We start from the raw sequence: 17,236 nt of genomic DNA, 5'->3' as shown, positions 1-17,236 counted from the left end.
TACCTTATTCAAAGAATGACCCCTATATACTGAGTACACAAGAAGTTGTGTATTAGTATTTCTCTTTTTAAATCTCATCAGGACAGCCACAATATCCTGAACTGTGGTATTGTCCAGGTGTTCATATTCTTAATAAGAATATTACGTTCTAGGCCTCTATTGCACTACCATTCAGACCCATAACATGGTCCTCATGGATCCAGGTTTCTGTATTAGGGCTATATTTTTCCCTCCAGACAACCCTAGGGGTAGCAGTACCATGTTCGAGATTAGCGTGCACACAATAAATAGCAAAAGTAATACTTACCATGCATAAGCCTCCTCTTTTTCCCTCTAATTCCTCCTCTTCTATTTTGCTGTGCCAGATCCCAATAGAGTAAATGTTGCCTGGCCTCCTCCACAGAAGAGCTGCTCCATCTGCTGAAGCTGCCTATATGCTGAGCACGTCTTACACCCTTGGGTTTATTTTTGCGCTCTAGCACTTTCCATTGATGAGTGTCAATGTTATGGTTTTATTTAACCAATCTTTTGAGGATAATTTCTGTCTCCACTGGAGGTTCAGGGATCCATGCCATCACCAGCTTGTAGGTAGGAAGTGCCATCATATCCACCACCTTCAACTTGGAGCCTCCCGTGTCTTCATACTGGGTACCATTCCAATCAGCCAGAATCTGGAAATCTTGTCCTGACAGACCACAATAACAGCCCCTTTGGCCAAGTAGCAATCAGCAAACCAGATCATCCACCAGCCTCCCAAACACTCCATGTTAAGTGCTTCAGGATAGCCCTCACTAACAATAGCCAGATTAGACCGCCTTAATATAGTCGGCCCTTGGTTGTTTAGTTTGTTTACCTTCGAAGCTCCAAAAGACCTTGGATGCTTTGCTGCTGTTGAAGTAGATGGAGTCCCCTCTGAAAAGGAGCCTAGAGCAACTAGCTTTGCTGCAGCTGAATGTGAAGACAAAATTCCTAGGGAACCCTTCACACCTTACTCCGCCACAGACTTTGCTGCTCTCTGTTTCTTCTTAGCTCGTGAGAACTCGTTCTTCTTTTTAAGCTTCATGGTGCTCACCTTTTCGGCTAGAGTCCCCATCAGAGCTTCTCCACTTCTGCTATGTTTTAGTTCCTCCTGTGAGGTCCCTGACAGGGCATGGTCATATTTTAGTTCTCCCTCAGAGTCCCCTATTAAGGAGCTCTCTGGATTCTCACATTCCCATAACTGAGCCTCTCCAATGTGAGTTGACCCATTTCCAAATTTCTCACCATGCTCTTATCTAGAGTCCCTCATTAGGGAGGGCTGTGGTTCTTTTGTGTTTTGTTTTCTGGGTGGATATATTCCCACGAAAATGGGGGAACTAAAGTCATTGCCCACGAAGGCAAAATGCCTATGTACAATGGAGTTCGACCTGGTACTCAAAGAGGATCGTTCTTGACACTGAATATTTAAGTATCCCAATGCCCTTCAGCCCTTAGCATGATCCTTACACCTTGACTTGGGTACAGGATTGAGAGATGATAGGGATAGGACAGGACAGACAATACAGGTGTCGATTCTCTTGGCCTCTGTTTGTTACTTGTTTTTCGTTGTGGTGTTTACTTCTAAAAACACACTCATTCTGTGTGTAGAAAATGATATAGTCCACTCTACCAGCTCTACACTTTAAATACTCTATCCTGGGTAATGAGTTAATATGATTGCACACTTTTTGGACAATATCTGGATTCAAGAATTTCCGATTTTCATATTTTCCTCTCTGTTCCCCACTTCTATGGAGTTGCAATTCTCGTTTCATTTAGCCAAAGCAATTCTAATAGTCCTATCACCAATGTTTAAGGTTTCCACGAAGAATTTTTTACATACCCTCTTTTCTTGGCCCCTTGCATTATCAGATAGTAGGCAAAATTGTCTTTTCCAGTTTATTCATCATGAACATAATTATTTATATTTGGGGATAACAGGAGTGGTGTAGTTCACTATAAATGCTTGCTAAAGTGTCACATCACCCATTTTCTATTATGCATCCAGTGCTTCCTTGCGTTTTCCCTCTGACATAAGGAAAGAGCATCATTGTTTACATTTAGAACTGCAGGCTGATTGTAAATGCTTCTGATTAACTTGAGTACCATGACAATTAACGCAAGCTTCTCTGGAATTCAGTTTTCTTTTCAAAATATTTCTCTTCCATGTGTCAGGACATCACTTCCTTTTACAGCTTATATAGTTTTCACTACTTTGAACATTTGCCTGTTTCATTTGCGAGGCCTATTCTTGTTTTCTAAATTATCCTCTTCACTGCCATGATCATCAGGTCCAATCTTTGTCTTCATCAGAGGCATCGAAGTCACTCTCATTGAAATCAGTACCGGTAATTGGTGCTGCAGGTCTAGTTGTATAACTTGTACAGGTTCATCTGGAGTGAACTACAACTCTATTTGTTTTATTAAAAATTAATTACTTTTCCTTATTATTAAATAACAATATGTTTTTAACCTATTCTCCTTCCTTAAAAATAGAGACTTCATCAATATATTTTACTCTGTAAAGCCAAATTAATGCCAATCACTTCATTTATTTTAGTATAGGCCTCCATTACAGAATTGTTTTATGGAATGTTTTACGTTTTTATATGAATAAAGAAATATAATTTTCGTACTGGAAATGGATTTTTAAATTTCAAAACTAAATGACAGAAGTAAATTAATTATTTTTATTAATAATATTGCGAGATTTTAATGCAAGTTTCTGATTACTGCAATCATGGATGCACAAATGAAAATTTTACCTGAGGCTTTACTTCCCATCCTAAGGAAGGCACATATTCCAATTGTTTCACCCGAAGAACTTAATCCTCCTCAGGTAGGATCGAACCCTGAAGTGTCTAGTCCAGAGGCTGACAACATACCACGAAAATACAGGCACTTCCGTATACTGTGGTACTATTCAGCTAAGTTGGCATTCTTGTTACCTAGGTCGTCAATTTACGAGTAATATCATTCTATCGATTTGAGAAATGAATGAATTCTTGGTTTAGATTTGCAATTCATTTATTTCTTGGAGCTGATCGAGGTCACCATAAACTACACATAACACCTGACTGTCAACAGTTTCACATTATTATTTTTATGTTTTGTTTATCATAGGCCTATTACTAATAAACAGGGAACGGATTTATATGGACTAAAAATATATGAAATATGTAAATATATATGTAGTTATTTTTACCAAAATATGGAATTAAATATGGATTTTTACCAAAATATGGAATTAAATATGGACTTAAAATTATAAAAAAATGACTATGTACGTTAAATATTGGTACATTTTAATCAAACTAAACAAAAAATATAATGGACGTACCTTATCTTCCAATGTAGTTTCAACAAAACACAATTTTTATTGTCTGTTACCATAACAATAGGTTACAAACATTTCTTTCAAGTGCTGAAAAGTGAATCTTCTTCTATTGTCTCTGAGGATAGATTTATACTGACTAAAAGAGCGTTCGACGTCACAAGAAGTAACTGGTACATAATTCAATTTCACAATGTCTGCTGGGGATAAGTCCAAGTTAATCTTCACTGTTGATTCACCACTCATCACAGCAACAACCTTTTGTAGTTCTTCATATCCAGGGTTTTTTGAAAGTACAGTGTCCACCTTAGCTCTTACTGCATCTGCAACTTTACCTCTACCACGATTCAGTTGTTCCACAGTACTATTTATAATTTCAAAACTTTCAGATAGTGAAAGGTGCCTATTTTGGAGACTTTTGAGCGTTTTTATGATGCATGAAAATGTATGCTGAATGTGAGCTAAGTCATTCTTCACACTTATGTCACAGGTAACTGTTTTCGCAGTATCAATTGAGACTGCATCTTCAGAGTCCAATGCAAGGAGAACATTGTTAATAGAGTCTATATGTTCGGCATAATATTCAACTGCTTCTAGCCATGTACCCCATCTAGTTAAAATTGGCTTTGGTGGCAATGGAATTTCAGGGTACATTTCTTTCAACACGTTAACTCTACTGGGAGCTTTGAGAAATACTTTTTTCACTGATGAAATCAACAAATCTACTTTAGGGAAATTGTCTCTGACCACTTCTGCCACACGATGAAATGCATGCGCCACACAAGTAAAATGAGTCAATTTAGGATATACAACAGATAATGCTTGTCCAGCTTTGACCATATAAGGGGCAGCATCGCTAATAAAGAATAACACATTATCGTACATAATACCCTTTGGCCACAGGATACCCATAGCTTCGTTGAACAGTTTAACTATAGTTTTGTTATTGCACTTTTCTAGAACATCACAATGTAAAAGAATTCGTTCAGAATATTGTTCACTTAACAAACCGATAACTACATTACCAACAAGTCTACCTTCTTTGTCGGGAGTCTCATCAATGGAAACCCAAATTGAACTATCTTTAATTTCATCTCTTATCTTCTGTATTGTCTCATCGTAGATGGATGGAGCATACGTCTTCCTAAGTGTTGACTCATCCGGGATTGTATGTTGAGTATATTTTTCAAGGAATTCCCTGAAGACCTTATTCTTTAGTTTGTAGAGAGGAATATCAGCAGAGATGAGAGAACGGCACAGGTCGATGTTAAACTCAGATCTTACATTCGATGTTGTTGGTTGTGTTAAAAACAATTGTCTCTGCTTGGAATTTAGTTGTTTGTTGGCCTGATGTTTACTAGTTGTAATGTGTTGTTGCACCAGGAACTTTTGTGTAGATGATACTGCACACTGACACAAATTACAAAATAATATTTTATTGTCAGTTGATAAACCATCTTCTTTAAATTCTGAAATGTAACTTGTTAGTTTTGATTTTAAATTGACTGAATGACGTACTTTTGGCATATTTACCGTCTTTATAGTATGATTTACAAAACTGAACCTATGTGTACTCTGACTGGCATTTAACTGTTGAGCTGCACAACTGAAGTCTGTTAAAAATTTTAAATTAAATTAATACAGTTTTGTAACTTACTTTCCCATTGTTGATAGGACTGCTAATTTTCAAATAACTCTGATGTTAAAGGGATTACTGAACATGTGTTTAAATCTCTATTGTTGAAATGTATTTTTAAAAGTTAATGGAATTTTGTTTTGTTTTATTGTTAAACCTAATATAATATGGACTGTTTTATATGAAATATGGAAAATATATGGAAATTAACGAAAATATGTACTAAACTCTAAAATATGGAAAAATATGGAAAATAAAAGTAGGATTTTTCAACCCTACACATTGTGAAACATAAAGATAATGCAAAATATAAATTATATTAGCTTTATAAGTAAATATGTATTTACATATAAATCCTTTCCCTGCTAATAAACTTGTAAGAACACATGCACTGTGGTTAGTAACAAAGTATAAGGACAGAATATTGCAGTTCATTACATTGTGTCTGTTATGCCCGACAACTGAATTATCAATTCAACATTACTTACCTTGATTTTCAGAGTTTGGAACTAATGTAATTAATGTGATAAGATGTTTATTACGACTTTACGAGACATCTTCAAAATAGCAATTAGAAACGATGGCTACACAAGAATGAAAAATTCGCTGGAAAGTACTGCATACGCGAAGTATCGCCACACCAACATCAAAATTCGTTATACTGACAAAAACGTCCTACCAATTGAAAGCAGTACTGTCACAAGCCATACTGTGGCACATTTTTCACCCAGTATCAAATGTGGTGCCTGAATCAGCTCTCACGGCAGTGTAAAACCGCCACAACTCGAAATATGGCACTCTTTCCTTTTTAATTGGAAGGACTGTAGTTCACAATTCTTCTGCAAAACAGCCATAATCCAAAATATGGCGGTATTGTTTTCTAGGCACACAGAAATTTCAGAAGTGCAGCACCGATTTATCTCACATAGCCTCTGATTGAAGCAAGTTAAAAATATGGAGGTTTTAGTTTGTGGTAGAGAACTATTCCACGAACCAGAAAATGGACGTAACTCAAAACAGCCAATTTTTTAGTTGTGGCAGTGTTGTTCTAGGAGTGCGATCTATTTGACTGTTATGACTAGTCCAAAGAAGTCCATAAGACGATTAGTAGCAGAGTTTCCAGAAATGTCATATCGGTCAATCCAAAGGATATTGCATCAGCAGAACTTGAAAGTGTACATTCCAGGCCTGATACATGGGTTGCTGAAAGATGATCCAGACAGACAGCTACAATTTGTGAAATTATTCTCAGTCAGTATCGATTTGACCAGAATTCCCTTCTTAACATTTTGTGGTCTGATGAGGCCACATTCAAGTTTTCGGGAAATGCAAACCGACATAACTGTACTTATTAGTACATGGAAAACTAACAATCGACAACAACATTCAGCTGTGTTTGCATGTGTGTCAGAGTGTTCCAGGTAGACTTCAACGGTGTGTTGATGAAGATGGGAGACAGTTGAACATAAAAGGAAGTGATGTGTACTGTAATTTGTTGGCAGGACCTGTATCATGTTCAAATTATTCAAAATTAACATAAGTGAAATAAGTGTGTAGTTACTTTTGCGACACCCTGTATATATAACCATTAAACATTGAGAAGCTTGTAACAGCTATATTTGTTAACGAGAATTGTTTGAAAACTATTTCCTTAGTCTATTCTTAAGTTGGTTTGATGTCTGACAGTCTCTGACATTACTCAGTAGGGAATTCCAAAGTTGAGGAGCAGGCACAGTGAAAGAAGATGAATATGAGGATGTTCGATGGGAGGGAATGGATAATACTGAGTGTTGTGATCGTATGTCTAGATTGTGGTAGGTGGATAACTTTTTAAAACGAGGCGCAAGATAGAAGTGGAGAAATGCAATGTGTGAAAGAGGAGGGAAGACAGTTGTCGTACGCCGGTCTCCGTGGTCGTTCCTCTCCGACGTGTTGTCGAGGTGGGGAGGGGAAACGGGAGTGACGTGACAAGGCTGTCGCTTGTGGGTGGGGTGATAATAAGGAACTGTGGTGAAGTTTAAAGGAAAGACTGTTTCAAAGTAACATTTGTTTATTACAGAAATAGCTAACAAAGAAAGTATAACTGTGGTTCCCTCCTAGTCCTGTGGTAGGGGTAACGGGAGAGTCGTGATAGAAATTGATAGTTTAGAAATTCGTCCTGAGGCTTCGATGCGAGGAGAGTTATGAGGGGTGATAGTAAAGTACGACTTGAATGAAAGGGAGGTAGGGGTAACGGGAGTGCCTGGGGAAAATCGGCTTGCTTTCATGTGTGTTGTGGGGTGGGCAGGATAACGAGAGAGATGGAATCGGGATGATGGTTGATTCTCTAGGTCGAAGGATCAAACACAGCGTACTGTGCGACTTATCGACGTTCGAGAACACACCCCTTTGGATTCGGAGGATCAACACAGCGTACTATGCGACTTACCGACTCCAAGAGGGGGAGGAATGGTGGCCCCTAGCGTTCGGAGGATCAACACAACGTACTATGCGACTTACCGACACTGGGGGGGGGGGGTATGGTGACCTCTAGCGTTCGGAGGATCAACACAGCGTACTATGCGACTTACCGACACTAGAGGGGGGGGATTGTGAGGAGATGGTTGTGTTTAATTGAACAAGCGGGGAGTCGAAGTCAGGGTGGTGAGAGATAAGGGTGATCAGGGGAGAGAAATGTGTGGGTTGGAGATGCTGGCGAGACGAGAAGAAAATAAGTACGTAAGAAGTGAAGAAGATTCGGCTGGTGTAGGAAAGAATACAGGAGACAGGGGCGCGGCTGGCTCCCTGTTCCTGGGGTGGTGGCCGTGTGTAGACACGTCCGAACAAAAGGCAAGTCTCTGCGCCTAAGCGAGAGGAGTGAGCACTGGACGAGGGCAGCTGCTAGCTAACCCCCGACTGACCAGTCTGCCGCTCTCGGCCGCTGGGCCTTCTTATATACCCCTCTCGGAGCTGACGTTACTAAGCTCTTCTTTGTTTGGGGTGCTAGCGACGAGACGATAGAAGTCACCCTCGGCTCTCTTTTTGCGCATGCGCCAATCGGTGTAGTATTTCCGTTTCTGGTGTGATGCTGGGCCCCATTGTAAGCATAAAAATTGTTTTATTCACCGCATGCTAGATTCACCTTCGTCACAATCATATATTATTTACATTTCGGTGATACAAGTTACGTAATTATAATAATAGTGCATTGGTAGATTTCGCAATTATTACTCCAGCTCTTGTTATCCAAGTCAAACCTTATTTTCGTATAATTGTATTCCAGAATATTTCCTCATAAGTCTTGATAGGCTAATGTATTAAGAGTTAATTTCTGGTGGTAGTATTGATATTAAACTTGGCCAACACAATATTCCACCTACAACTTCAGAGGGGCGGCAAGAACTAGCGCTGAGGTAGTTCTGGATATTTCAACTGTAAACCAACTTATGAATGTCGTGATATGCAAATAAATATCACCAAACGTAGGTGCCAACTTCAGAGGGGCTGCAAGACACTTTGTGTGCAAATTTATAAAACCAGGGGCATCACATCCAGTAAAATTAAGAGTGATCTCAACCTTGTTAACAATTCGAAGAGATATTCCTATGTTAATAAAGCGGCGAAACTAGCGCTGAGGTAGTTCTGGTGATTTCGGAAGTGAAAATTGTTGAATTTATAACGGATTCTTTTTATGTAGATACAGTTGATCGTATATGCATCATAGACAAATATATGCATGGCATAACAAAAGCCTAAACTAACCAAATCTAACCTGTCACAGATTCGTATATGCAACATGTATATAAGCGGGGAACTACTTCAGCACTAGTTTAGCTAAAAATCGAATTAATTTGTTTGAAAGATGAAGTAGGATGTAGGCCAAAGATTATTATTTGAACTCTATAGAGAGTAGTGGTTTGGTTCGACTGGAACATCTCGGAAAAAGAAAAAATATATTTTTTTATTATTACCGGCATAGACCTATATTCATTATTATTTATTATTCCACAGTTGAGTAACAAAATGGACAAGAAACCATCAAGAAACTGTATTACAATAATATGTAAGATGTTTACAGGACAAAAATTATTAAAACATGTAACAATGCTATACAATATTGAAATATAACTTAATACACAATTTATGGCATTCATAGTTGACAAATTACCTAAGCAAGTGGTTGCCCACCTGGGTGTGTGGAACCAATGTATGTTTTCAAACGTTATTTTAACTAAATTTAACTTCATCGCATTCTGTGACATATCAGCTGGCTGAAATATTTTTTATCTCACACTTCTAAGATTTTAACAGGAATGAGTTTGTCCAAGGACTTCCCTTGGCTTGAAACTCTTGCTTACATATCCGATATTATTATTATTTTTCTTTATTTTAATCTCCAGGTTCCAACTGTGTTCAGCATTCAGGATAAGACTAAAGCAACAATAAAGAAATTAAACTTGTCTTGCTGAGTTATCAATCGAGAATTCGATTAATGTTCCACTCCGTGACTTTCGTCCAATATGTTTGGAAGCATAAAAGTATCTTCATTGATTGACATTAAAATTACGGAAATATTATCTAATAAAGACAATTGTATGAAAAATTCATTCCCGATGACAAACAATTAATAGTTTGACCAAAGAAAAGGGTCTCTTAAAATTATTAGAATTATCTACTGATATCGTGGTTAAAAATTGTGTTTCCTAAAACATCTCTGTTGCAATCTTGGTTCCATGACTCACCAGTATATCTCAATGTTTTCTGGATTGCAGTACTACACTTAATGCCATTTGCATCAATATATTTGAGTGAGAGTACATTTTCTGCTCTGGTCTTCTTGAAGAACAAATACGAGTATAGAAGTAAACATAATCTTAAGGTAGATTTGCAATTTAAGCTACGGTTTGTTTATGGTGATCATCACCGGACGCACATCGCCGGCGATTATAAATGCTGGCGATGATCGTCAGGAAGTGGTATCTTTATCAGTGTAAATCGCTGTCATTTCTCATTTGTTTTGCTACTTTAACTCGATTAAATATTTCTACATGGCCTTCTCTAAAAATCGATTATTGAACATGTCGCTCATTTGCGACAAGAGAGGCACAATTCAAAATTTTTCATTTTTGAGATTTTACAAAAATGAACTCCAAAAGTAGTATATTTTCATCGTGAATAACGACAAATACATGATTACATTATTTTTCCCCCAGATGGCAGATGTGTCTTTATTAAATTGTTTTAATCTAACAAAATCATTACAACAACAAAGACTTAATTTTAGTTGAAAGGTTTAAATCTTTTCATGAAGAGTGACAGAATTTGCGTTGCGTCTTTTCATTGAATAATTTTTTTTTTCAGCGGCAAAGAATTATTCTGCGTTGTGTCATTATTTTAGAAAAGTAACAAATACTTACTTAACTTCCCTTATTATCAGTAAGCTTACATTTAATATTGTGACGGTATTTATGATTAAAACTATTTTAATTTAATAATTATTTAATGTTATGTCTGTCTATTTGAAAAGTATAATAACGTTTTACCTTTATTTTGAATATGGTTAGTAATTTTTTTTTACACGGAAATGAGTCAATTACGTTCCCATGTAATTCTAAAGCTGTCAAAACAAACATTTTTAGACAATGATGTCTGGCAGCCGGTTACTCAAACACAACTCGAATGTTTGTTCAATAATATACCGAAAATTTTATCAAGATGAATAGTATTAATGCCTTGATTAAAAATTTAAAAGAAATAACAGTGTCCCTGTAAATGAAATAAGTTTAAAATATGTAACATGAATAATGATCTGCCCTGTTATTTACATAAAGTAAGCATGCTAGTGTAAATGATGCTGATATAGATTCTAAATAGAATGTTTTTAATTTAACATTTTGACTTGAAAACAACTGATGTCACCTATTTCATTTGGCATGTGGGAGAAGCAGAAAGAGATGTCAATGAAATAGGTACCTGTGTACTTAACTTCTTGGAAGAAAAACAGAAAATGTCGGCTGAAGTCATAAACATAATTTTCTATACTGAGCATTGCTGAGGACTTCTGTTCTGAGGTTCATGATCCATCTGTACGTGTTCACTGTATCCAAATTCCCAAATCTGAAATCCATTATCCATAAATTCTTGATAACTGGACACACTCAGGATGAATATGATAGTGCCCTTTCAATTATCGAGAGCGAAGTAAAACGCGTGTCCAAAAGTGGTCCGATTTACACTCCACATCATTTTGTCTCTATTGTTAAAGCTGCAAAGAAAATAGGACGGACCTACAAAACCAAGGAAATATCCCATAAGGACTTTTTCAATATCAAGAATCTAGGAACAAATTACAAGAACGCAAATTACTTCAGGAGCACAAGGAAAATGAACGAAGTAAAGGTTTTGACAGTGCATCAAAGTCATCCATTGTCATTTTTCTACAAAACATTCTATTTCGACGAAGAATTTCAAGAAGTATAACTAAAAAAAGTTCTTCAAGAACTGAAACCAAAACCGAGACTCCAGAATTGCCACAAGTTTATAATGAAAAAAATAGGTATAAGTGAGAGAAAAGAAGCAGATTTACTAGATCTCATTAAACTGAATCACATTCCAAGCTTCTATAAAGAATTCTTTGAATCTTTGAAGGTGTAGAGAAGTGTTGTGAACTGTATTGAAAGTGTTGTGCTGTAGTTTATGTTTACTGGGCAATTTATTTCTAAAATGATTTTGTGTAAAGAATTTCAGATCTTTTATAATGCTTTCTCAATCTAGGTTGTTGCTATTATATTATTTTTTCTAACATAATTCATAGTCATGTATTTAAAAAGAGTCATTAAGTTATACGGTTAATTATAAAGTATAATTTTTATAAAAAGTTATTACATTCGTTTGTCAATAAAACAACATCTTTGTTAAAATTTAAATTTATTAATTAATGTCACAGAGCATCCTTATAATATTATTCTGTAATGACATGCCAATAAATTATTCCCTTGCATTACTTTATCGAAAAATTTCCTTTCTAGAAACACAATAATTGTGCAGTTATTGTACAACTACAATAATTGTACAATTATTGTACGTCAGGTAAATATTCTTACTGTCATAACTAAAAACAGACATATATTTAAAAAAGAACGACACAACTTAAAATAATTGTTGAAATTATTGAAATTAATTAATAATTATGGTACTGTACGCTACAACACTAGAAATATAATATATATGCAAAATTGCATTCCGTTTGGAAAATGCGTGTGCCTACAATTTGATTTCTAAGAATATGAAAATTTTGAAATGCTCCTCCTGTAAAATTAACACTTTTTTAAGTTGTGTCACTCTTATCGCAAATGAGCGATGTATGGAGTGATATGCGTCCTGAATTTGCTTCAGAAGCAACCTCCAGCGATCTGCACCGCGTCCAACAATCATCACTGTAAAGAAACAGTGCTCATTCATTTTAACTGCCAGCAACTCCAAGCAATGATCGCCGTAAACAAACTGCAGCTTTAGAGTACCTACAATTCGGCCAGACTTCGCAAAGCGACTTCAACCATTCCACTAATAATTTTATAAGTATAAAAAAAACTTGTTTAACACTAGAAGAACCAACCGATCATTTGACTCATTTCGATATTTAATTAATTTGTACCTCCTCTGTGTATTTGCTCATCAAGCTAGTCCTTCAGGACATTTATTGAATTTACTCTTTTTAGATCCTCTGAAAATGTCAAGTCCCTATCATTATTTATGGGGATAAAAGTACAGTTACCTAGAAGGACGAACATAGGTCATTTTTACTGGTCTGCACTGTCTTATTTTCATGCAGCAGCAAACTACAAATATTGCTGTTTTATGATCGTCTTACGCATCCTAATAATGAACTCAATAGGCCTACATTGTCCCCATGTGACAAGCTTACTGAATGTATGTGGCAAGTCTTTCATATTACCGAAAATATTCCCTTTATGTAGACTGGTTGATACTCAAAACATAAGAACGACAATAGGGAGTTTATAACCGCTTTCCTATGACATTACAATATAGTCAATATATTCTGGATAACAGCGGCAATTCTTTTGGCAACTGTGTGAAGTATTTCATTAGTCTATCTCAAGATTTCTATTTGCCATGTACTGTAGTTATTTTGCAAACATGGCACAAAAGGGTTTGAGCGATGAACTTCTGTTATGAAAGATTATGAGGGATGAAGAATTCTGCATTATTTAGAAACACTGTCAGAAATAGATTAGGAAAGAGAATATCCAGTTAGTGTTTGTGACGAAGATGAAAATGAGACTGGTGATTTTAGTTATATCTCGCGAGATTATATATTCCAGCAGTGTCCAGGAAACCAGAGAGGAAGACCTGTCAGATTGGAGGGTGTCACAGCAGAAATAAGACATCACATGTCTGCGCAAAGTATAACAAATTCTGAAAGAATCATGTATGTGTGTGCAAAGTGTAGAATCATGTACATGTGTGTGTGCAAGATGTGATTATAATAATCAATAGACTATAGATAAATTCAGAAAACACAAAATATATATGTCAAAAATATTTAATGTAAAATTGAGTGAACATGATGTTAAGAACAGAATTACATTTGAGAAATAGCAGAATTAATATGCTAGTACTTATACACAGTTAATAAAACAAATTTTCTTCATCTACACATAACAATTTCTTCTTAGAAGAAGAGTGTATTGTGGTCTCAAATTTTGTTCTGAAATTATTAACTCGCAACTCTTTAATTATACCCACTAAGTCTGTAATAAGACGATATTTCAAATGAAAGCTGCTAATGAGACAGAAATTTAGGATAAAACGTACACGTCAAAATGACCTGTGCTGGTCGTACTAGGTAGTTTGAAAGTCCCAGTCTTTGTAATGTTAATTTTAACAGCAAAAGAAACATCCCACTGGAAACCGTATAGTTTTATTTTTGACAGTAAAGATATGATAAAACATAAAATAACCTTGTATTTGTATATTATATTCAAAACTTAAAACTTATATTTAATATAGCTACCAACTTATTAAGGGTAGTTAATTCACTACATTATGCAAATGTTTAATGAGTACAAAATGATTACCAGATTATTACAGAAAACACTGGAGGTCCACCAAAATGAAATGTAAGCTTCAAAGGGTTCATCACACACCATATTTGGAAACCACTGATTTAGGTTATGGCAAAATATAAGGATAAATAACGACTATAAGATGCAATGTTACAAATGTAAGATATTTACAGGGCAAAAATAGAGCACAATACATTAACAGAAAATAATATATAAATTATGAGGAATATTTACAGAAATTATCTTTGAGAAAATAAGAGACGATACATGGAGACATTATTCATTTAAGATAAATGATGATAAAAACAATAATACGTTAGCATTAAATAAGTGCAAAATAAGTGTTTGTTGCTTGAATAGTGGTGCAAAATTACATGTTGAGGATGTAATGTAATTAATGGAACGCACTGAATATCTGGATTGCGGTAAAAAAAACATTTTTATGCTTACAACGGGGCTCAGCATCACACCGGAAGCGGAATTTCTTCACCGATAGCGCATGCATAATAAAGGGAGCCGAGGGTGACTTTTATCGTCTCGTGTGCTAGCGTGGGTTCACGTCACAGTGCCTGGGGGTATTTCTACTGCCAACGTTACTCGTCGCCGCGTGATCTTTGCTTTCTCCCTCATAAGAGGGAAAAACGAGCCAACCTGCTTTCTTAGAGAAAACAGAGACTGTCGTTCGCGCGGGTAGGTTTGAACCATTTAAAGTAGGACGCACGGGCATCGAAAATTGAGGTATACAACACAGTGGATTTTCCTATGATATTCTAGTCGGAGCCAGGACAACATTCTGAGGTATGGTGTTACGTGATCAACCCGGCGAATATTGCAGACGAAATGGACGTACATATTATGAACACGTTGCATTCTCTGTGCCAAAGTAATGCTTAGGTTAGTAAACAGAATATTACAGTAATTGAAGTGGGGCATCACGAGTGTTTGCACTGAAGACTTTTTCAAGGAAAGGGATAGAAAATTCTTCAATCACCTAAGCAAGTGGAATAGTGAAAATACTTTTTTACAAGTTTCTGCAACTTGAATGTCCCAATTTAAACTTTTATCCATATAAATAGCTAGGTTCTTTACTGATTCACTGAATGGAATTTCGGTGACATATATTTTAATCGGATACAGATATATAGATGTAAATAATGAACCTGTGCATAATAATTGTAATGAACTTAGTTTTAATAATACCCTTTTCAATGTGTTGCTGGACTAAGTAATATGGATATTTATGACATTGTAAACAGTGAGAGTGGTATATATAATAGTTTTAAAAGTGTAAATAGTGCAAATAATATGTTTATTATTGACAGTGAATGTGTTGCTGGACCGAGCACTGATCCTTGTTGCAGTCGCAAGCCAAGAACTGATGTAATTTGTAAACTTGGCCAGAAATTTATTTTAAGTGCTCATGAATGTGTGATGACAAACTCTGTAGAGGGGCATGTACTGAAGCTGCGAAAGTACTCAATATACACAAAAATACAATGAGAAAAGTAGTAGGAAGGGGTTTTCCTAAAATACCTATGAAAAACAGAAACAATAGAAAAAAAAACTTTCTAAAATAGACAATTTCTCGTGTGATTTGGTCTGCCATGAAATACACACTTTCTTCAAAAGTGGTAAATTACCTATGCTGGATGAACTATTAGCCCATGTAAAACGTATATGTGATTTTCCATATGAACGTTCAATGTTACGAACTTTGCTACTAAATCTAGGCTTTAAGTTTCAGACTCTCAAAAGAAGAAGAAGAAAATGGAAACTATACTATATCCGCTTAGAGAACGACTCTGACCAGAGCCTTCTTCAGTTACAAGCCGGAGCCATACATCAGCAACACTGTAATTAATTGTCAAGCGGAGGCCTACCATACAGAACACGTTTGTGCTAATGCCGATTTTCAATGCAAATTAATGTAACAATATAAGTGTGTGTAGATGGAATTATGTTCACGATCGTACCAAACGTTCATTGTTGATGTATTATAAACTAAGTGTGTGTTGGCGATAAAAACAAGACAATAAATTAAAATAAAATGGTTGCAGTCTTTGGCAATTTTTATGGGTAATGATGACAAAGTAATTGACAGTTCTTCTAAATATTAAATATTATATAAACTACATTTTTATAGTCTTACTTGTGGTTTGTGGTGTATCAGAATTCTAGCCAAATTGTTGGGTCTCACCTGCTATATCAATAAAGTTACGCCGTTGATTTTCAAGTTCATTGTAAACAACTGTTTTGTGATCCCGTTGCAGTTTCGTTGAAGATTCGGAATGTCTGCTATACGTCAAAACTACCTATAATTTGTAGATGCATACATTCACTTTGTTGGTTTTCAAGGTTTGTTTATTAATATTATTTCTTTCGTAATAAATTAATTATAAATATGTTTCTTTTCATTTCGTATTTACAGGATTTAAAGTTCACTGAGTTTACGCTAATTGGGACATACTTAATAGATAATTATGTGTTTTGTTACATACTGGTATTATGTTGAAGTTATGTTTCTTCATTTTTTCATAGATCTTTATACTTGGCCTAACTGGTTTTACATCCTCATACTTTATTATAACATGTCAATAGTTTCCTCTGTTTACATTTTTATTTTATTTGCATAATTTACATTCTTAGCTTGTTTTCTGTACGATGAAAGAGTAATGGAATGGAGAAAAATTCTCTCCGGCCCGGGATTTGAACCCGGGTTTTCAGCTCTACGTGCTGATGCTTTATCCATTAAGCCACACCGGATACCACCCCGGCATCAGACAGAATCGTCTCAGATTAAGTTCCAACTCTTGGGTTCCCTCTAGTGGCCCCCCTGTGCACTGCGTCATAGATGTCTATGAACATAGGACCGAAGTCCAACATGTGCTGAGGTACACTCGTTATGAGCAGGGAACGGATTTATATGGACTAAAAATATATGAAATATGTAAATATATATGTAGTTATTTTTACCAAAATATGGAATTAAATATGGATTTTTACCAAAATATGGAATTAAATATGGACTTAAAATTATAAAAAAATGACTATGTACGTTAAATATTGGTACATTTTAATCAAACTAAACAAAAAATATAATGGACGTACCTTATCTTCCAATGTAGTTTCAACAAAACACAATTTTTATTGTCTGTTACCATAACAATAGGTTACAAACATTTC

At 35.7% G+C, this 17,236-nt stretch overlaps 1 protein-coding gene across 1 annotated transcript in view; it reads left to right on the top strand.

Moving 5' to 3' along the window:
- Mps1 (Monopolar spindle 1) overlaps nucleotides 1-16,105 on the top strand; it is a 239,916-nt gene extending 223,811 nt beyond the window's left edge. The window contains exon 6 of the mRNA XM_069839761.1: nucleotides 15,792-16,105. Coding sequence (XP_069695862.1) covers nucleotides 15,792-15,914 — 123 coding nt within the window. The 3' untranslated portion in view covers nucleotides 15,915-16,105. The remainder of the gene's footprint in view (nucleotides 1-15,791) is intronic.
- The last annotated feature ends 1,131 nt before the right edge of the window (nucleotides 16,106-17,236 follow it).

Source organism: Periplaneta americana, chromosome 11 (assembly GCF_040183065.1).
Source record: "Periplaneta americana isolate PAMFEO1 chromosome 11, P.americana_PAMFEO1_priV1, whole genome shotgun sequence".
NCBI classification, from domain to species: domain Eukaryota; kingdom Metazoa; phylum Arthropoda; class Insecta; order Blattodea; family Blattidae; genus Periplaneta; species Periplaneta americana.
This window is presented reverse-complemented; position numbering and strand designations above follow the sequence as displayed.